This window comes from Podarcis cretensis (assembly GCF_951804945.1).
Source record: "Podarcis cretensis genome assembly, chromosome: 6".
NCBI lineage: Eukaryota > Metazoa > Chordata > Lepidosauria > Squamata > Lacertidae > Podarcis > Podarcis cretensis.
In genome coordinates this window covers 64382329-64405282 of record NC_137175.1, presented here as the reverse complement: position 1 = coordinate 64405282, position 22954 = coordinate 64382329, and the positions used below count along the sequence as shown (strand labels likewise).

Below are 22954 nucleotides of genomic sequence, written 5' to 3'. Positions count from 1 at the left end.
GACCCCATAAGGAGTCTCGCTGCGGCATTCTGCACCCGCTGGAGTTTCTGGGTCAGTCTCAAGGGCAGCCCCACGTAGAGCGAGTTACAATAATCCAGTCTGGAGGTGACCGTCGCGTGGATCACAGTGGCTAGGTAAGGGCGAGAGAGGTAAGGAGCCAACAGGAAGTTCCCATAACTATTTGCCTTGTGTAAAGCTAGCAACCCCACTACCTCGGGGCAGCCAACTTGGTGCCCATTATACACTGTTGTACTACAGTTTCCCATCAGCCCCAGCCACCATGGCCAAGCAAAGCTCAGGGATGATGCAGTCCAACAGCATCTGAAGGGCACCCGTGTTTGTTTGATTTTTGGCCAGAGCTTTCCCTGAGAAAACTTGCTCTTTAAAGCTGAATCGGAGCAAACTTCTGTTCGGGTTTTGTGCAGATTGATGTTTGCTCCAATTGAGCTTTACAGAACGGGTTTTCTCAGGGAAAGTTCTGGAACAAAAAAAAAAGGGGGGGGTGCTTGGACACAGAGCTTTAAATCTCAGACCATGCCTGGAAAGAGCAGAGGAAAGGTAAGTGTGGATAAGCTGTCGCATTAAGTTTCTCTCTTTCTCATTTGCATACAAATATTCTAAATGCTACAGAGTTATTCAGACAGGACTGTGCAAAAGTTTTAATCACATAATGACAAGGGCTGATCAAAAACAGTTTCAGGTTGTCCAAATGGAACAACTTCCAGCCATTAAGAACAGTGCATCTCTGGAGTGAGCACTGGGAAGGATCAAAGACCAGTTTAGGTTCATACCAAATAGCAGGTGGAAGTACAGCTTGAAGTTTTGTCACTCCTCCGTCTATGGGAACAAGGAACTGCACATTGTTTAAAGCTACTGGTGTAGTCATTGCCTCTAGATTATATTTGTAGTCAATGCGTAGATCGGTGCTTGTAGGCTCACACCGCCAGTTCACTGCAAGGTTCAATGGAGTAGACTGAATACCCTGGGCTGATACCTTATAAGAAAGAGAAAGGGTAGATTTCATAGGCAAAGTGTAGTAATAAACTTTCAGATTAAAAGGATTTTTTTGGCCTAGAATATACTTTGCATTGTTTTTACTTTTCCTTTAGCACAATTCAGCATGTCCATTCATAAAAAGGTTTTTTTTTTGGGGGGGGATACTGAAATCAGCAATGACTAACAAAAATGAACTATATTTATCTAGCCCTTATGCACATTGAACATTTCACCAGATTTTATGCTGTAAAAGGTATTACCTGATATTTAAGCATATCCACATTATAATACGTTGCTTGTGGTTTCTGTTCAGATACTTTCTTTAAATGCGTCATCAAATTTGGCATGTTTACCCAGAATTCCTTTGCGTTGGCATCAGCTTGTGTACTGTCACTGCATCCATTTAGGGAAAAAAGAGAGAAAATGTTAATTTTGTAAATGGAAAACTTTTGTCAACAAGTAATAACACGAAGAGCAGGGTTGGGGAACCTGTGGCTCAGCTAGGTGTTGGATTACAACTCCCAAGCCCCAACCCAACTGTAATGTCCAGTGATCAGGGATGAAATACCACACGTCCTTCTGATGTGTGTTATATTTGTAGCATGTTCACTGTGTTAAGAAATGATGTCAAATTGTAATGGTCTTACTGGGGCAAAATTTGAGTGCAATGAATGAGAGACAGAGACTGATTCAGAGTCTTCAGCAGCACTGGCTGCTAGCAAACATAGCTGAATGATCAGATGATTCACAGTGAAAATCTGAAGAATGGCAAGCAGGTTTCTAGCTATACTGTTAACAGTCCCATTTTCTTCTAGGAGTGCCGAATTTGGCATTGCCAAAAACTGGAACGCGAAATAGTCATCTATTATAGCTGCTTCAGAATGACCCATGCTCGAGCTGATGGTGATCAACATGAACATTTTGTGTTTGCTTTCTGACAACAGCTTGACAAATGAGCATGCTGCTCATCTGTAAAATCACTATACAACAATAAAAGAAAACATTGTGAGAGTTGCCGTTTCAACAACAGAGTATAAACTCCACAGGTACTTTTGTATGTTTTTGACATACAAAAGTATACTGAAAGGTTTTAGATATTTATAAATTAAGAATGCTATTGATCTCATTTATGATCTATGCAAAGTTTCTTGTGCGAAAGTTACAAAAGCAACTTCCTCCTATAAATCTATAAGAGTTAAAATAGAAAGATATTTACCAGCAAAGCAGTTGGGGGTTTGGCAAGACGTGTTCTAACCTGTTGTAATTTGTTACACGGAATGTTAGAACAGCAGGGGCGGGATTATTGGCAAAATGTCTAGTAATTCCTGCAGGAAATGACAGCACCATCTCTCCAGTAATCTTCACTATGCATCTTTAATATCAAAAGAAACGTACAGAAAGAGAAAGAGAACAATTCATTCAGGTACATTTCCCTATACTTGGAGGAAAGAAAACTTTTTATTTGATTTTTTGTTGCATACAAAAATGTGTAGGCACCGAAAAAACAGGTAACAGAGAAAAAGAAAAGTAATACAGAGTTGTGAAATGAAATAAAAAGAGCAAACCAATATACCAGATTACAGTCATACTTCACTGAAGATCAGATGATATTTAAATACCCCAACCACGCTGAAGATTGAGAAGCTGGAGCATCTGGTTTTTCTCTTGACACAGTAATATCAGCATTCCCTAATTTATGAAAGCATTCAACAGAACTCTGATTGCATCATGCTAGGGTCCCCTTTTGGCAAAATAACTGATCCCTGTGTCCTCTCCCCACTCAGTACAGTGGTACCTCTGGTTACGTAATTAATTCATTCCGGAGGTCCGTTCTTAACCTGAAACTGTTCTTAACCTGAAGCACCACTTTAGCTAATGGGGCCTCCTGCTGCCGCCGCGCTGCCACCGCGCAATTTCTGTTCTCATCCTGAAGCAAAGTTCCTAACCCGAGGTACTATTTCTGGGTTAGCAGAGTCTGTAACCTGAAGCGTATGTAACCTGAAGTGCATGTAACCCGAGGTACAACTGTACTTATTTACTGAATTATTTGTCAGCTGCCAAAGAATATTTTCTCCAACTTTGTTGCTGGTTTTACATCACCAGTCCCTAACGTGCGGCCCACCTACAGGCAAATAAGGGGATGTTCACACCAGCAGCTTAAAATTCAGTGAGGTTGTTTCCCACTGCTGCATTTGAAACCACATTTGCACAGTGCTGTTCATACCAGAGAGGGGGATTCAGCCAAGGAGTGCAGCCTTTTTTGTTTCCCTGCCTTCTCAAACGTACACACCATTCTTAAAGTACTAAGTGAATGCAGCTGGACTGAAGTTCAATTGAGAGCGGGAAATGCATCAAACAACAGTATTTGTCAAGAAGCTACAGCATCAATATGGGTTGTGGCTAAGGTCAGGTTCTGAATTTGGGTTCAGGGGGGAAAAACTAGCAGTGGAGTACACAGGATGCAGAGTAAGCAGTAAAGGTGAGCATACTCTAACTGTGTAAGACCAACCCTGAACTGTCTATTATTGTATGGGGAAGAGATGGGGGCAAACAATTTGATACCTACTTGTTAGGATCTGCTCCTTTGAAGTACGCATTAACTGTTTCAGTGAAAGCTGCAGCTACGGGCAGAGTGTCTTGTGCACCCATTGTCAAGGGGCTGGGTCCTCTAGAAGAGCCTGCAACCAATGAAAAATAGTCACTTTTTATGCACACAGAAACCTTTTCGATTGCATCTAGTCAACTCCATCAAGGGAAATGCAGAGAAATGCAAAGAGAAGGCAAAAAACAGTCATTTTATAAATCAAGCACTCTACTGGCAAGTTACGTCAACTTTGTTTCTGGTCTAAAAAAATACTTACGTTTTTCTCTAAGCAAAAATCAAAACCAAAGCTTTTAATCACTGTTAGTAGCAGTGTGTATATGTGTGTGTGTGTTTAATGCAAGCCAGGCACAGTTTCGAACTTCAGCACCAGAGCAATCCACCCACAGGGAATAAGAGAATAATCAATGTAATTTTGTTGAAAGGAAACTCCTGGGAAGAAAAATCAGCTGAAACCAGTGAATCCATCAAGGCAGAATGCAAGAGACAAGAAGCGCAGGCGATGCAGTGCAGTTAGTAAGACGGCTTAAAAATGTTTTTAGCACTGGTGCTAGTGTAGTGTTAGTTTTCTCCCAGACTGTCACTATTTTGCCAGAGGGGTTCAATTACAATTGAGATTTGTGCAATTCAGGTGGATTAAAGCGCACTTGTGCAACAAACCCACTTTTTAAAAATAAAAACAACAAGCAGTCTTTTCGGGTAAGAAAAGCAAAGGGGGAAATGCATTAGAAAGTGTATGATAATAATAGACAGGAAGTTGTATAAACTGCACAAAAAATCAGGATGAATGTTCAATAAACAGTGGGTGTTTACACACAAAAACCAGGGGGGGGGGAGCTTAATAAAGAGGATGTCTGGAGGTGCCTATTGTCTCACACTAACTTCGCCCCCACCATGGGAGGGGGTAAAAGATGTACCTTTGACTGTATGGGGTAATAGCTAACTTGCAGGAAGACCACGTCCTCATTTAAAACAGGGTATATTTACAGTCCTGCACTGAAAAGGCAGAGTTCATCAGGCACGTTAATTATTTGTTTGTTGAAAAGGGGAGCCATTTGGGTGGAGTATCTATCCTGGTGATTGTCATGGTTGGTTCTTGTTTCTCGAACACTTAAAATGGCTACCTGAGAATGTGGATAATTGTCTGGGTTTATTTAATGCACTAGAAACCTTCTAATTCATTATTTCATTTGGTTTGGTGACTTGCAATATTTCAGTGCCTGGACTTTTCTTCAAAAGCTGACATCCATCTGATTTCAATTGCCTATCCAGAGATAGATCTTTCCCATGGACACAATTACTGAGGTTCAAGGAAGGGAAAAACAACAAAGCAGGGGCAGTTGTGGGTGAATGCAGGGTCTCACTTACCTATTCCTCTTTGGGCAGTTAAGTAAGAATCCCATTAAGTCGCAAAGAGGCCCTGTATAAAACTGCTCTTTCAGCAGTAAGGCCAAACTAGGTATGTTGGGCAAGCTGCCCAAATGTCTGTCCCATTCACATATAAAGAGGGGCAGGGGTTGGGTTGCCCTATTTCAATAAGTAAAAATCCAGACATCAAAGTTGGTGAGCTTTCTTTGGCAAAATTCCCCCACAAAAATGTCATTTTTGAGTTATTTTTCAGGAACATCGGCAAAAACAACACTGCTGACATGGATCAACATGCGTCCGGATTTTCCCGGACATTTTAACAATTTCTGCCTGGACACTGCTTCTGATTGCAGTATTCCGGTTATGTTCGGGAGGTTCCTGACATATGGCAACCCTCAAAGGGGGTGCTGAAGTAAAGGGACACAGGAAAGGAAAGGAAAACCTACATTCTCTTCCACTTGATGTTGCTGGACTCCATTGCTTTAAGTTGTTTTCTCTGTCTAGTTCTACTACTGGAACTAAGCCAACCTGGAAGAAAATGAAAGCTCTGGAGTACAGAGATATAAAGTGGAGGAGAGCCAACTTTTGCTCTTCTCCCTCATGCACTCCTTTTCACATATTGTCTCCTAACCATGATTTATAGGTGAACAGGGCAGACATATGGATAACATACATATGGCAGCCTCATCACACCTAGTTTGGCCTTTTGAGGAGTAAATGACTGCAGGGAAAAACCAAGAATTTCACGTATTCAATTGAAGAGTAGATGAAATGCCTTGTTTACTCAGAATGGAATCACAGAGGAACATATTTGGCAACAATTGCCTTATGCCTTCAATTAATGTTTGGCAAAGATATAGCAAGTTGCTCAACGGGTATTATAAGAGTGAACAATTGTATGAATTAAGAGTCTCTTCCAAAAATATCCCAAACATTTTGATAAAATAAGCATTAGTGTGGCCATTCTGGAAGCCTGCACACATTTTAACTCTCAAATCTCACACTGACGTAAGAGGAAAAAAGCAGCAGCCTAGGCAAAAGGGAAAATTATTTTTATTTATGTGTATTGAACCCCTATTTCCACTGAAATATGCTCAGCAGATGCTCAACAGAAAGTCATGCTAAACCAAAAGCTAGCTGCTGAAGATGTGATGCTTTATCTGGGTCTGGCTCAAAAGAAACAGCGATTGCAATGACAAAAGAACAAAAAATAATTGCATGTATTCTCCCACTGTGAGCAGACGTGATCAATACCATTGGTGTTATCTGACTAAGTCATGTGCAGAGTAGATATGTGTTTTCGGATATCACACCCCCATGGTTTTGCCATTCTGGTAAGTACTGTATTTTTCTGTGTACAAGGCTAGGTTTCCCCCCTAAAAAATAATGTCAAAAATGAGGGGGCATCTTATACATGGGCCATCTCCCCCCATTTTCTTAAATCTGAGTCCCCAAAAATAAGGGGCATCTTCTATATGGGGGTGTCTTATAGATGGAAAAATACAGTAAGTCTCCAGAGGATTAACAATATATTTAGTCGCTCAAGAAAGTAAAAATCCAGTGCAATTCTCCCTTTATTTCAACAGGTATTCCAGAATGAAGAATAGAAAAATTGTGCAAAAACCTATAAATACGGTTTTCATTTCTCACTGGAACATAACTAATCTCCACATAGGCTGGTAGGGTTAAGTTATCTCTCATTAAGACGGAAAGGTTGAAATATAAAGAGGAGCAAGTAAATGAACTCCAAGAAGCATATTTTAGACTTCCCTCTGGTGGTGGCTTTTGCCCTTCAGGGCTGGTAGGGCAGACATACAATAAGTAGAGTTGGAGTCAATGACAGAGTCTGTAAGAGGGGCTGGCTGAGGTTCGTGGGGCAGTGCCCTATTCAATGTAATGGACATGCCTCCACTGCTTCTTCCTCTGAAGCGCCTTTTTCCATATCTATTCCCACCATGACAATATAAATATGGAAGAAAAGACCAGTCTATTAATTCCGGCTAGGTTCCAAGTCTATTCTGGAGCTTAATGATGAAAAGAGAGAGAGGTTTCTTCAAGACATCCATCAAGACCAAAGAAATGTCAGATTACGGGGTCTAAACAAACAGCAAATTAAACTATTTTTAAAAGTTTCCCCCACACCAACAAGTTTCAAAGTATTGTAAAATGTATTGTGCCAAAGAATGTGGTAAATTTAAGTGAATCATACAACCAGTACAATGCCACATGCTGAAATAATACTTAAGTAACATATCGTTGTTGTTGAGCTGGACATAATAACAAGAATCGTCTGAGGGGGAAAGATCACAATGAAACTCCCTGCTTCCCCTTCTAGGGCAGCGGCGAGTGGCTTTTAGCTGGTGCGCCAAATTAAGTCCCAATTTGGCCTGCAAGTCCAATTCCCACAAATCATGCCAATTCACAACCAGGAGCTTAAAATGGCATTCAGCCCATTTGTCTGCAGTAGCACCAAAACAACTTTCTAAATAAACTACTTCTATAAATGATCGGGACATTTTTTTCTCCTTCTTCTTCAAAAGATGAGGAGGGGGAACCCCCTGAAGGTCCTTCTGAGTAGAAATTATAATATGAATAAATCTACCATGTAAATCAGATTATACTTCCTGGTCTCTGTTGCGTTTCTCACCAAAACCCACAGAAACATACCTCATGGGGAAAAGATTAGCTTTCCAGAGGATATGAATACATATAGAATTGCCATACAGAGTGCATTTCAAAAGAGATTTTTTAAAATTCTGGTTGTCTATTTAGCTAGAAAAAGTAGCACTAAATGCTTTGTAATATATACGCAAGCTTTACTATTTTCTTTTACCCTGCAATACAGTGCTACTGTTGTAATAATTCAGTATGCAGCAGGTTGTGGGTTATCTGTTTACCACTTATGCAAAATATCTGGAAAATAACTCTGGCAGGAGTTAGGAGGCCAGCAAGAAAAACAATTACCATCATGATGTTGCAGTCAGACACCTTTCCCCCCCCCCCCAGCAGTTCACACGGTGTCATGATCAGTATTGCATATTAGTCTGAGGAGAGCCTGCTTAACTTAAAATCTCTTAATGTGGCTAACAAAACCTGGGAAAATGTTTTCCCAACACGCTTGAAAAAGAACATCCATCTTTAGATGAACACCTCTGCATAGTCATGTTCTCTTCAGTCATTCTCAACCACACACCCTTATGATATACTAGGGATAAATATGACAATTACAAAAAGAAAGTTCATTTTCTAGTGTGTTTTACATTATATTTTCTATCATATTATTGTTGAAAATTGTCCTTATTCTGGTCAAATATTTAAACTATCAAAAGTGCTTCTGATTTGAAACAAAGACAAGATATGGGGAATATATCCCCCCCCCCCCCGGATACACAGAACTTGGTTCGATGAAGATTCAACCACCATGAAATTTAACATGCAGATATTACGCTTCACACGGAAGGCTCCAATGTTGCTTCTGTGTGAGGCTTGCAGGTCTCTTCTCTAGCACTCTTCTGCTAGAGGACAGATGATGACTGGCCTTTGTGATTCCACCTCCAACATCAGCACTGTGTGATATGCAGAAACTGCCCCTGCCATGGTGTATAAAAGGGCCATGTATAACAGCAGAACATCCTAAGGGCACTTTCACGCCATAAAAGTCTATTTAAAACACACCCGTTTAGAGTAGTCTTCAAAGGAAGAGGTTGCAATTTAGCTTATGTCTAGTTACTACTGTTCTGGCCAAAGCACTCAAGGTGGTTTACAGGGTATAACAATGACTTACAAACTAAGAGAGAGGATAGAAAGGAATGGGAAGAGGAAATTAAACATATCCAGCTACAGACTTCCATATTATTACATAATGAAGTTACATAATGATGAGGCGGAGGGACCATTACAGGAAGCAATACAAGGAGGGGCGAAGCCAAATGCATATGTGTCCTAGCCAGGCTAATGGAGAACACTTCACAGTATCACATTTCTTTCTACTGCAGCTGTTTAAATAGCTGATCAAGGAAGGAAATTTTTAGAGAGGGGCTACAGCAGTAATATCAGCTATATACTGCAGCAGGCATATAGGCAAATAGAATGCAAGCCTTAGATTGACTTACTGGCAGCAATCCTTTTATAGGTATATCCAATACATGCATGACCACACACACACAGACATCATGCTGAACCCAGAACGGACCCAAAAATGACACAAAAAGGAGTGGGGCAGGACATGCTTGCTTGGGCTCTGCCAACCTGCGCAGGGGTCGAGAACATAACCCCCCCCCCACACAAATTGGTTGCTGCCTGTGCCTGGAAGTTCCAGTAACATTAATGGGGACTTGAAAAGAGGCACAGCACAGAGGGGAGACCATGTACAATGGCCATGCAGAAGGATGGGAAGGCTCATGCCCACTGTTTACGGGTCCTGACTTGTGTGTGCACAGACACATGACGAATGCACATAAGCCAAGAGGGAGGACAGTGGGCATGACACTCTTCCCCTTCATACGCTCATTGCACACAGCTTTGAATGCTATGAAAAAAGCTTTAGGACTCATTTCACCTTAATAAGGAAATCCACACAGCAGGCTTAAGCTGAAAAGGTCTAAGGGCTTGTATTTTGCAGCAAAAGGTGAAATTTCAGGGAGTGTGACGTTCACTCTGAAAGAGTGACACTCCTCTAGGGAAAAAAACAGGTCCTTTGTTGGAAAGCTGCTATCCCTCAACTTCCTGTCAATGAAGTTGCAAAAGGGAGGGAGGGATCTTGCTGAACTGTGCATATCTTTGCTGATCATTTTGCTTAAACTGATGCTGCAACTGTCACTTTAACAAAGTGACCTGAACCACAACATAACATAACTGAATCTTAATCTTGTCCCAGCCTTGGAAAGAGGTAGAGTAGACTGTAATCCACTGAGGTTAAGTACACACAGAGAGAGACATGTTTCCCTAAAAGAACATCAACATGGATGCAGGAGAAGGCTTTCCATGGGGAAAGAGCGCTATATTTTGGCTCATTCCCACCACAAAGCCAATTCTATTAATTACTTTCCCTCATTTTATTATTACATTTTTATGCACTATTAGATTGCTTGCAACCCTTCTTGCACTTCCATTCATCCTCTGAGAAATCTCTGAGTCACAAGGTTCATATTTTCAGCAGTGAAAGAACAAAGAACGATTTAATTTTAGGGAATATTGGTCCCAAGAGGGTTATATAGGCTTGGAGCTATTGTTTTGCAACTATTTATTTTCATGCCCAAAGTCCAAAGGGAACAGTTTCCTGGTTTTCAAAGAGGAAAAGATAAAAGAATACATCACAAGGAGGTAAATTTTGATGGGTCTGTTGGAAATTCAGCCCAGCCTCTCAAAATGAGGCTGAACAATAGAGTCTACAGTTATAATAGTCCCACATGTATCTATGCAATACTGTACCTAATGACACTACTGACATGGACCAATATCCTCATGAATTCTTAGGTGCTCTAGCAGATAATAGCTCGCTATGAAGGTTCAAAATGCAAGTAATAATGGACGGATGGATATAGATATATAGATTCAAATAGATATAGATATATAATTCCAAGTAGTTAAGCTATCATCCTTAAACAGCACCAATTCAGAGTCTGCTCCCAGATCAAAACCTCCTTGCCTGTGGAAAGCAGGCCTAATGGGGAAATGGTTCTAACCTAGCTTCCTTCTTGCTATAACAGATTTCCATGTGCAGTGATCAGTTGTGTTTTAAAAAAATAAATGTGGGGAAGTATCCAATTATGTGATTCTCCACTAGCACCCTGAAGTGGTATGGTACCCAGAAGAGTGTCCTGCATGATTCTATGTAGCTTTCACATGCAGTCTAAGGGTGATTTCATATAGTCAGGCACGGGGAACCAATGGCACTCCAGATACTGCTGGACTCCACTTCTAATAAGCCAGCATGGCCAAAGGTCAGGGATGATCAAAGTTTTAGTCCAGCAAGATCTGAGGGCCACAGGTCCTCCATTCCTCCTTTAGTTTGTTAGGAATGTAGACAGAATAGGTTGAGCTGGACAACTGATGAAGCAGCTGGCTTAATTATGGACTTCGTTTATATTTCAGTCCCTAGGCCTTCAATTGTGAATTGATAGCATCCCAGAAAATATAGATGAAGTGTGTGCAGGATGTAAACTGAATCAATGAGATGGCAATTTCACTATGAGTCCCAGCCAGTCCTGAAACATTTGATCTACATCCCTAGCTGGATGTACAGTTGTGTGAATGGACCCTTACTTTTCAAAGATGCAGTAACCAGCACACTTTTAGATGCTTATGAAGAAGCAATATAGATGAACTCTAGGTAGCATATTTACAATTTTGAGATGGTTCCTACTTACTGGCTGTGGCAAGTCATTTGGTAGGGGTGCCACAGTTTACGTTTTGCAGTGGTATTCAAGAGACACAGCACCTGCTTCCACAAGTATTTTGCAACTATGCAACACTGCAGACTCACTAGAAACCATTTTGTGCTTGCACCTTGAAATGTAAAATTCAATAAAAGTAACCACACAGGAAGGGATGCGGGTGGCGCTGTGGGTAAAACCTCAGTGCCTAGGACTTGCCGATCGTATGGTTGGCGGTCCGCGGCGGGGTGAGCTCCCGTCGTTCGGTCCCAGCTCCTGCCCACCTAGCAGTTCGAAAGCACTCTTAAGTGCAAGTAGATAAATAGGTACCGCTTTATAGCGGGAAGGTAAACGGTGTTTCCGTGTGTGGCGCTGGTGCTGGCTTGCCAGCTGCAGCTTCGTCACGCTGGCCACGTGACCTGGAAGTGTCTTCGGACAGTGCTGGCTCCCAGCCTCTTGAGCGAGATGAGCACGCAACCCTAGAGTCGGACATGACTGGCCCGTACGGGCAGGGGTACCTTTACCTTTAACCACACAGGAACAGGATAACTGGTATGCACTAGATGGAATGGATGTGTAGAAGAATAGAAGCATCACATTTGGCCTTGCCCATTGATGCAAATGAAATGGGAAAAAACACAGGATAGGTATATAAATCTACATCCCGATAACAGCAAAATTTAGCACTATGCATACCTTTGCATATGTGTGATGGTTGTACACACACAGTCTGAACTGAACCAACATGAGGCATTGTCAGGAATTTTATGAAGTTTTGTGACAAATCTTTCATGAACTCCAGAATCTGGATTGTTGTGGGACGGAAGAATTATTTTTATAATTAAGACTAACCATTCACTTTAAAGAAGCTAATGGGATAACCCAATTTTGATAGCTGCAGTACTTCTGTGGAGTTTCCTTAGACTAAATTGTTCTCTATTATAAGCTGCTACCTGTATTATACCAGGCTTCTTCTCAGGGTTTTTTCCAATTAAATTCCTATTTCCTGGCATAGAATTTGCCTTCTTTACAGTTGCTATACATAGGCCCAATGTCTTCATCCAACTATGCACGATAACCCTAATGTCTCGTTTCTGGTGAGAAACTGACACCATGAGCATATATGTGAAATTAAGATTTTTTTTGCCCTGACGTTCATCACTTTATCCTTATTTCCATTGAACTGCCTTTGCCCATTTGTACATATTGGAGAGATCGTTTTGGAGCGCTTCCCAATCCCTTTTTGTTTCACTGGGGTAAGTCACATACTTTAATTGTATGATGTGTGGTAAGCAGTTGTTAAAAACTATTTGGTTCTGTCTCTTTTTCTGTATCCCAACGTCCCAATAATTTATTTTGTCACATTAACCATCAAGGTGTAATTTAGTTTCATCATCTCAGTGGTGCTTGGGTTGTAACTGCTTATTGCCCATGTTATAAATTCAGCTGTTACCACTGTAATACATTTTTAAGTGTCACTTCTCCAAGTGCAAAAGGTAAATGTTTCAGCAGGACAGATGTGGCATGACCTTTGTAAATCAAATTAAGCTAGCTGCCCTCAATAAATAGGTCATTTCCAGTTATGATAGCAACGTGTCAAATTATCCAACCTTATATTTAATCCATAAAGGTAAAGGGACCCCTGACCATTAGGTCCAGTCGTGACCGACTCTGGGGTTGCGGCGCTCATCTCACTTTATTGGCCGAGGGAACCGGCGTACAGCTTCCGGGTCATGTGGCCAGCATGACTAAGCCGCTTCTGGCGAGCCAGAGCAGCGCACGGAAACGCCGTTTACCTTCCCACCTATTTATCTATTTGCACTTTGACGTGCTTTCAAACTGCTAGGTTGGCAGGAGCAGGGACCGAGCAATGGGAGCTCACTCCATCGCGGGGATTCAAACCGCCGACCTTCTGATCGGCAAGTCCTAGGCTCTGTGGTTTAACCCACATCTTGGTCTAAATTCTTATTTATAGTACATATTTAAAATCCAGTAGATGTACAGAACAGTAATCAAGTGGCCCTGATCGATTTATAATCTCATGCAAGAAACTCCTATAGGATTAGACAAATACTTTGGAAAGTGAAGTTGCCCACCTGCATTGCTGTACATTGCCTTACATCCATACGTATAATGCTAAAGTATATTTGAACATGAATCCCTCAGCAATCTGCCCATGTGGTTCTGAATGTGCATTCCTATGCAATTTGTCCAGGTAGTTTTAGATCTATCAAAGAAATTATAAAGGATAGAAGTTGTTTCTCCATAGCTATTTTTCTTGATAGATTTAGGCAAGTGTAATTTTTTGCTAAAATTTCATTTTATGCTTTATTTACACTATAGAATTACAGAGTTGTAAGGGACCACAGCGTTTATCTAGTCCAACCCCCTACACAATGCAGGCTGCGTAATGCACGAAGCATTTATTGTGTCCCCAATGGATAGCCACATCCTCCCAAGGCAGTCTTTGTTCCAGTCGTTACTGTTCTAACAGTCTAGAACAGTTCTTGCCATTAGGTGGCCTCTCCCAATGTTTAGCCAAAATCTGCTCCCTTGCAATTTCCACCCCTTTGTTCTAGTTCTACTCTCTGGAACAAAAGAGAACAAGTTCATCCCATCTTCTGCATGAGGGCCCTGAAGATATTTGAAGACTGTTATTCAAATGCTGGCTGACCAGCAGAAAAATAGGGTAGAACTATTACTTCTTGTGACCTGGAAGCTATGCTTCTGTTTATGTAGCCTGCATTTGCTTTTTTAGTCATCATGCAGAATATTCTCCTTGCATAAAGTGATTTGCAATCCTTAATCACCCTCACAGCTATTCAGTAAGAGAGATAACTCTGATTCACATCTTACAGATGTAGAGTTGAAACCTAGACTACAGGACCATTTTCACTGCTGAGCAATTTAACACCCAAAAGCAATATTTATCCAGGTTATCATCCTGGCTTGGAATTGACACTTGACTTGGAGGAACAATTAAAGAACAGTTAAAGTCAGGTCATATTTAGTCACTCTTAGGTAATTAATGCACAAGTGGTCTTAAACAGACCATAGGCATTCATGCCTCCCCTCTCTTTCACATCCAGTTTCATAGCACAGCAACAAACAAAAAGGATTACAGAATTGCAGTTCATAGCAGATCACATCATTCACAGGGGCATGTCCGCCTTGTGTTTTTAAGCAACCTTTGCCACTGCTGTGTGTAGCATGAACAAATGGATCAAAACCACAAGGCTGTAAATTCTCATGTAGGGAGAACTAACATGTATGTAAGCAAATCATTGTTATGGATATATAGCAAGTTCCATGCTTCTCCCTCCCACCTTCTTCCTGAATAAGAAGCAGCCATGGGAAGCTGAAATGGAAAATGAAAAGGAGAGGCTGCTTAATCCTAACCATTCTTGCCATTTGCTGAAAATTGCTCTTTTAACCTGGGCTTTCCCTGCCAGGGGGAGATTCTGAGCAAACAAGCAGTAGAAAAGGAAATCATTCTTCAGCCCCTCCCTGTTCTGGTTCTCTGCTCAAAGCTTTGGCTTCCTAGCTGCTCAACATGGAAGAAAAATTAGAGAATTGCCCATCATGTGTAGTTTGGCCCTTAGGCAAGTAATAAAAGCTTCTTGCGTAAATTCTGTCTTGTAGCCTATTCATGCCATCCCTTTTAGACAGGTACAAAGTACATCTATTATAGCTTTAATAGTACAAAATGTCCTTCTACAAATTGTGCTGTGAATATGAAGAGTATTAATAAAGAAGAGCTAAGAATGAAAAGCTCATTGTTAATATCACAATTATACAACTCAAAATACTACACAAAATATGAAAATAAACTCGGACGTTGAAATGTATTTTGATGCTTATATGACAGGTTCATTTATCACAACAACATTCAGCACATCAAAGTTTGTTAAAATGAGAAGTACGGTTAAGGCACTGGGGTTCTGTAACCTTGAAATTTTATTATTTTATACTGTTATGCTTTTATTGCTTAGGGACAAATAGAGATAGATAGAACCAGCAAAATTTCAGAGTACACTGTGAATAAATCAATTCAAAATAGTCAAGATAAAATTACATGGCTAAGTAAAATTAATTGGTTCAAGTGTGTACCAATTATGAAGCAATCATCATGGAAATAACAGTATCAATTAACATAAAATTGCCTGTTTAGTTGTTGAATGAATGTGAGTGGTTACATGGTGTTATATTTAATATCAGTGTTGTGAATTGTATAAGCTGTGATATTTATATACAAACAAGAAGAGGGAATTTAAACCTGAAATTTCATTTTTGGTCAGAACCGTGAGCTATGTACAGGAAAAACAATGGTTATTTCAACATGTGCAGAGCAGGTTAAAAAGAGAGAGGATGAAATTTTCCTTCAAGTCTGAAGCCCATGGGCACACCGTGGAGATCTGCTATAGTGCCCACCAGGTAATCCTATCTTCTCTATGTTGCAATTGCTTATCAAACAGACAGCTGTCCCCTCTCTGCTAGTTTTTATCAACCCAAAGGGGCAAGGGTAGAGAGCGCAAGTGGTCGCCCTGACTGATCCAAGCATTGGGCTGCCATATGTGTTGAATTTCCTGGGCATATCTGGAATATTGCATCCATCAGCATAAAATCCATGTTGGCAGTGTCAAATTTGGTGTTTGGATTTTCACTGTTTGGAATATGGCAACCTTATCCAAGCACCTTTCCCACATTCTTGAGCCTTGCTAACTGAAACTTATCCAACATAACAAGACTAGACAGTGCTCTGGACACAACTCAGGATTCATGTGCTGTAACAGATGCAAGCCATGCTGTCCTAAAAATGCTTTGCAAACAAGTCACAGCAAGCTACTGTCATTCTGTCAACTGCCTAAGGCCAGACTTTAAAAGGCCTGTATTACCCAGAAAAGCTATGCCAGGCGGCATAGTGAGGATGCAATGGAGGTAAAAAGGATGCCTTCATTCCTGTGCCTTCACTGCCAATAGGTAGGCTCAATGATGAGCCCTCACCACTGTTTGGTTGGATTCAGCCAGATCTTTCCTCCACTTGCAGTTGCGTCCAGCTTGTTTCCTCGCCCTAAGCTCTGGAGTATACCAGGGAGCTCAATGGGCTCCATGAAGCAGGAGGAGCAGCTCAGGGGCAATTGCATCAATGGTTTGAGCCATTCAGATGTTCCAGAGGTCAGGCAGGACTTCAACAGGAGCACAAGTCATATTAGCCAGAAAATTCCCCAGAGCCGCCTGGAAGCCCACTCGGTCCATCAGCCTCCAAGGGCAAACCATCCTCATGCAAAGGGGGAAAGATGCTGAAAGCCTAAAACTCAACAGGAAGTGATCTGACCATGACCAGAGACTGATTTCAATGCTCCCTACTTTCAGATCACCCTCTTCCTGCACAGTTGAGAAAACAAGGTCCAGAGTGTGGCTTGCCACATGTGTTGGACCGGTGGCATGTTGAGACAGCCCCATGGTCGTCATGGCAGCCATGAAGTCCTGAGCCACCCCAGAGCCACTCGCTTCAGCATGGATGTTAGTCCCCCAAAACCAGCAGTCTGGGAGTCCTCAACACCACCTCTGAGCCCAGCTCTGTAAGCTTAGGCAAGGAGAAAGCTGAGCGGGAAGCAAGACAGCAGAACCCCTAATCTGTCCTGATTGCCCAATGCCAGGAACACACACTTTAGATCCCCCAACTGTACAGATAGCAGGGAGAAGGAGAGGGAGAGAATTTCTGTAGAACACAGCAACTTCCCCTACTCCCCCCTCAAGTCAGCCCTGATGCTAACCTGAGTACCCAGATGGGCACAGTTCGGTGAGATCAACTCCAACCTGCTCATCCACCCAAGTCTCAGTGATACAAACCAGATCAACCTCCTCATCCAAAATCAAACTGTGGATGAGTGAGGTCTTACTCAGTTGACCTGCCAGCCCCATGAGTTGCCATAGATGCCAGTTTTCTCATACCTCTTTTAGCTTTGAAATTGTCAAGCAGAGGCTAGGCAGCACACTTCAGATGGATATAGTTGCTGTCCCATAGACTTAAGCACCCTTCTTCATTTTAAATAAGATTTGAAGACCCAATAAGCATAAACTGATACTCCAGCCTTCTTATTCACAAAGCAGTTGATTTGAGAATATGTCTTCTAAGCAGACAAAATTAAATTAAGTTCACAGAAGAAAGAAAAAGTAGGGAACCAATATTTTAGACCCAACAAAAACCCAACTATTGTTACTATTGGAGATTATGAAATACATTCACACTAAATGGAAAACAGCTTTTCTAAAATGTTACCCAACAAGTGAAGAGATAAATTTGCAGAAGCAGCAATTTTAATGTAACTTTCATATGTGATATTTGCAAGTAGTGTGATTTACAATCATGACAAACCAAAGCGCTTCAGAGGCATGGATTACTGTAGTGGAGACATAAAAGCTGGGAAAATAAAGTACCACAAAATGTATCTGTAGATGAGAGATTACTTTTCTGTCAAATATGCTCCTTGGAGTAAAAAGTATTAGTATTTATTAAGCATCAGTTTGTTACGTGTTATACAAAACTCAGCAGCAGAGGGACTACAATTTAAGGCTTGACTAGGGACTACATTACAGTACAATGAAGTTGGAGATTGATAATTACTTAGGATGCAGGTTTGCAAAGGCAGCAGATTTTTTTAGGCAGTAGTTTAAAGAAGAGGATGGGAGATCAAACTCTACTGCCGCTTGCTTGGGACTCTCTTTTTCTGTGAACTAAACATCACCTGCCTCACTTTCTGTATTACACTGCTTTATCCAAACAGAGTGAATCTGTCAAGTTTCTAAAACTGCAACCAAGAGGGTCCACCACACAACATTGCCTTGTTTTCAACAGACAGCACTTTGTGGCTTATTCCCCTTGCCTTGAATAAACTTAATGTAAACATTAAACACTATGAACTATAATTACCAAATAGGAAGGGCCCTGTTTGATACGCTGGAGAGCCATTCCAAATCACAGCTAGATAGACCAACAAACTAATGTGGTATAAAGCAGCTTCCTATGCTCCTGTTTTGAGAGCTTCATGTAGCACCAAACTTATGGTCATAGTGCAGGCTGCCCAATGATGCTCAGTTTGCATTTGGCATCTGAGCAACAACTGTGCCTTTATAAGCAATTGCAGAGTTAGTACAAAAGGGGATCCCATCCCATCTTGCAGATCCCACGTGAATGCAGGCTGACTCCTCCCTTTGCTGGGCCTAGACAATGGGTCACATGCACTGGGACACATGGCACCAGTACAATGATTTCCTTTGCCCAATGTTCTCCCACACTTAAAATTTTCTGCTGTCCCCGAGGACATTCCAGGGACAGATTTTGTCCGGGGACAGATTGGTGAATCCGGGGACTGTCCCCGGGAACATCTGGTGACTCTACCCTACAAGAAAGTCTAGCAGCACCAACTACCAGGCTCCAACCTTAAGAACAACTTCTATTTAGGATGCAAATTGGCTTCAAATGTATTATAAACTTGAGCTTTGCAGAAATCCAAACAAATATCCTGCTTTGCCATAGATAGTCAGCAGCTTCTGATAGTGACGCAGATGCAGTTGCTGGGATGGGATTTCAGCACCATCTTTTTTTGGGGGGGGGAGGGTTGGGGTAAACTTTTTCAGAATCTGCAGGATCCTGTCCTCCTCACTTAGTTCCTCAGGCTTCCTCTTTACCACCTACTGCTCATCACTCCCTTTCTTCCTCTCCTCCTCCCACAAACGGGCAATTGCAGGAAAATACCCAACACTTTGTGGCTTATTCCCCTTGCCTTGAATAAACTTATTCTGTCAATGCTGAATGGAGTCTTTGTCAAAGAAATCCAATTAGAAACTAAGAAATCAATCCAGCTTTTTGGTAATTTGCACCATCTGCTCTTATTGTACTTGCTGCTGAAGTTTTTGTTGTTTTTCTACTGGGTTTGTTTACAGGTTATTGAAATTGCTTTATTGAACAGACTTTATTGACATGTGGTTATTGTTTTTGTTTGTTTGTTTATGTAATGCCTCTTTGGCACCTGATGAAGACCTTTTAAAAACTATATTTTATAGTCTAGGGCTCTCAGATTCAACCATAAGGGAGTCAATGTAAGAAGGGTTAGGACTAACCTGTGGTTGATTTTGCCCTAGTGACAAGACTTAGCATTTTGGCCATTTTTTAAATTCTCAAGCCTGAGGTATAAGGCATTTCCTATTTTGAGAGATTTGTCTGTATTTTTATGAGCTGATTATGCAAGATTTAAAAATATATGGAAACTGATCAAATTTAAACAAAAAAATGTAGATAATTCTTACCTACAGAAAGAAATTGTTTACTTAACAATGCAAGTATAAATCATGAAATCACTAGCAGGAAATCATAGGCTTTGTGAATACAAGAAGTCAAACCACTGTCCATATTTGCTTTTTAAAGGCAGGCTGGAATGGCAGAAATGAAAGCCCTATTCAAATGCACTAAAAGTGTGCTGGATCAATGTCTGCTTGGTAGTGTGCATGTGTGAATGCTGCCTTTCCCCAATGTGCTGATAGGTTCTTTATCCACAGAGCCAAATCCACAGGGATTCCCTGGGTTGGTTCTACACATGTTTAAGCAATACTGTTTTATTTATTCAAAATATTTTTATCTTGCCGTTCTGTCTACTGAAGGAACTTGAGGTGGTTCACAAAAAATAAAATGTAACAAAACGCACAAAACTAAATTAGCAGAGGCACAGGTCAAAAACAATGTCCACAAAATAAGACTGGGTCCGCCGCTTGGCATCATGGCACCAAAAACAAGCACGGAGGGAACCAGGTGCAAAAACTTCTAGAGCTCCAGTGCTACTTTTGACAGGACTCTCAAGCCCAGCTTGAGTATAGGCCCAAACAATTAACTGCTGAGAGAAACATCCAGTCAATTAAAGCTGCCCCCCCCATAGCTGTTTTCCTACAAAATTAAAGTTTACTGGCACCAAATATGGACAATTTCCCAAGACTGATTAAAAAAACAACTGTTTGCAGATGGGCAACAACTTTTACATATAGCAGAAGAGTTGTACTATGATGTTAGTTCTGTGAAGTACATTTAAGGTACATAAACCATTAGGGGGTATTCCTTTAACTTAGAAAACTAAAAGGATCGTATCAGTATTTGCAAATCACAAAGACCTATCAGTAACTGGTTAAGATTAGGCAGAGGCTGACTTAACGGGAATGAAAGATGCATTCTCTTTGCCTAGTTTATAACAGAAAAACATTTCCAGAGCCATCAAACTTAGCTTTCTCAATCTTCATCAGGTGCCCTTCAAACATTTTGAACTATAACTTTATCGGCCCCAGTCAGCATGGCCAATGACTGAGGATAATGGGAGCTGTAGTCCAGAACATCTGGAGGGCACCTTGTTGGCTAACTGACTTACATATTCCATTTCAGATCACAACATTTCATGCTCACATGAAACTCAGTCATTCTAGTACACTTTCTTTTTCTTATAAATTTATCCCTGGAGTTGAATTAGAGGTAACAAGATATGTGGAGGAATTCCAGAGAAAAGGTTAAGAAGCTATCCTTCCATTCAGGGAAGAGCCCCTTCTGTGAGGAAAGGGATTGGTAACCTGTAGTGTAGAGTTTCTGCAAGGGGAAGGTAGAGGGAGGTGATTTTGCTGATTCTGCGCCACTTCTCTGCAGTACCTTCCCATGGTTCAGGGGGTTCAACAATGCTCTGGAACACTTTTTTGGGGTACTAAAAACAACTTGAGTTGTGCCAACCAATTTTTACTCCAGGGGATATTTGCCACAGAATAAAACAGGTTCATGAAATCAAACATTTAATATAGGAAAGCTTTAACTCTCCTGTATAGCCAAGCTGGAAAAAGGTTACATAAATGTTAAAATGACACCACTGAAGTAACAAAGGGATAATGGACTTTTATTAATTGACCAACATTCAGATTGTAATACTGTACTATTTTTATCCACCCCCCCGTCAAACGGTCTTGATACATGATCCAAGCACTAAATACAAATGTATTTTTCATATTTCTCTGAAATACTCTATTTATTAGGGGAATGGGAGATTGTCATGGTTAAGAATATGATGGCAAGGAAAACTCTAGAAATGGATAACAGGATAATAGAACATTCTACCTATATTTATAATGTGTAACTGCTATAAGGTGTAAAAACTGCTTGCAAAGTGTATACAAAGAAGCCCTGGTTGACAGAGTCAAGTTCTTTGATAATCAGTAACTCCAGAAGATTTTTTTTAAAAAAAATCAACAACAATTAATTCCCCATTCCCCCTTTAAATTATAACAATTGAAGGGACAGTTGTACAAATCAAATTTTAAAATGATTCTGATTGAACTCGTCATGTCATCTAAGTAGCCATAGCATTACCATACAGAAAGGTAGAATGGGTTTGTTTGTTTGTAGGAAACCAAAGGGCTTCTATTAAATAATAAGAGCAAAGTGGGGGCTTAAAGTTCCAACCCAGTATGCTATGCACTACTTACCTTCAAAAGTCAAATAAAACTTTCCTCTGTCAAACCAGACGAGGGAAGGCTGTTCATTCTCTGTATGGCCAGGAGTTGAAGCGGGATGGGAAAGGTTAAGGAGAAGGGAGAGAGAAGGACATAAGTGTAAGTCACAGAAGCAGGTTATTAATCTCACTACAGGGGAGGAAGAGGCGCTGTGAGCTGTTAACGTGCAAGGGGGAGTAGAAGGGAGTTTAAAACAATTTTCTTGTTTTATTTTAGGAAACAGAAAGCAAAAAAAAAAAGTAAAAAAATGGCAAGCTATGGAATCCTAAATGGAGATAATTTTTGCCCACTGGATTGCTGCCTACGTGTTTGTGCATGGAGGGTGTGAGAAGTGTTCTGTTGCTGCAACAGAATATTAGTATGTTGGGGTTTTTTTGCTGTACTAGCTTTGGGCGGAATTTGTCACACAAGGCCTTGTCTCCATTTTAAAGATGCTGCTGTAATGTTGGAAGATGCCTCTGGGTATGAAAACAACATCTGAAAATGTAGCACTAAACTTTATTACATGAACCTGTCTTGAAGAAAAAGGCTGGTAAGGGGAAAACATGGCAATGATTCTGGCACTCACATGCTCTTGAGATAAGCATGCATTATAATTCTGAACGTATGTTGCATGGATCTTCAGTATGGGTGGGCTTCCAAAGGCACCATTAATCTCTGGTTTGACAGTTTCCCCTAAAGGTGCTAAATTTGGATTAACTAACTACTGGGCAGGATTTCTGGAATGTTGGTTAAGTGCATGATTTTATTGAACCGTATTATATGATAAAATTCCAAACTGAACCAATAAATTAACATTTAAAGCTACCCTTCTCTCTCTCCTAGTCAAAAATTACCAGTTACTTTGAATCACAATATTTTAAAGAGCCCAGGGTACATGTAAAACAAACTAAAAATACCTAAGGAAATACTACTGCTGAAGCTAAGCACATCGGGCCTTGTAAAATGAAGGAAGAGCTGGGTTGACAGAATATACATATGGGAAAGACCTGCTCTTGAGTGGTAGCATTATACATTACATAAAAAAGAACCACAAGTCAAAAATCTATCACCTCTCCAAAACTCTTGCCATTGGGAA

General features: G+C 40.8%; 1 protein-coding gene across 23 annotated transcripts in view; it reads right to left on the bottom strand.

Moving 5' to 3' along the window:
• The window catches only part of SGIP1 (SH3GL interacting endocytic adaptor 1), a 150352-nt gene that overhangs the window by 15805 nt on the left and 111593 nt on the right, over positions 1 to 22954 (bottom strand). For 19 of the 23 annotated variants that reach the window (XM_079981992.1, XM_079981994.1, XM_079981993.1 and 16 more), the window contains 5 exons: positions 21850 to 21909; positions 3563 to 3674; positions 2213 to 2368; positions 1257 to 1389; positions 792 to 994 (listed from right to left, as the gene is read on the bottom strand). In XM_079981992.1, coding sequence (XP_079838118.1) covers positions 792 to 994; positions 1257 to 1389; positions 2213 to 2368; positions 3563 to 3674; positions 21850 to 21909 — 664 coding nt within the window. The remainder of the gene's footprint in view (positions 1 to 791; positions 995 to 1256; positions 1390 to 2212; positions 2369 to 3562; positions 3675 to 21849; positions 21910 to 22954) is intronic. The other 4 variants (XM_079982011.1, XM_079982001.1, XM_079982006.1 and 1 more) reach the window with 1 other exon arrangement.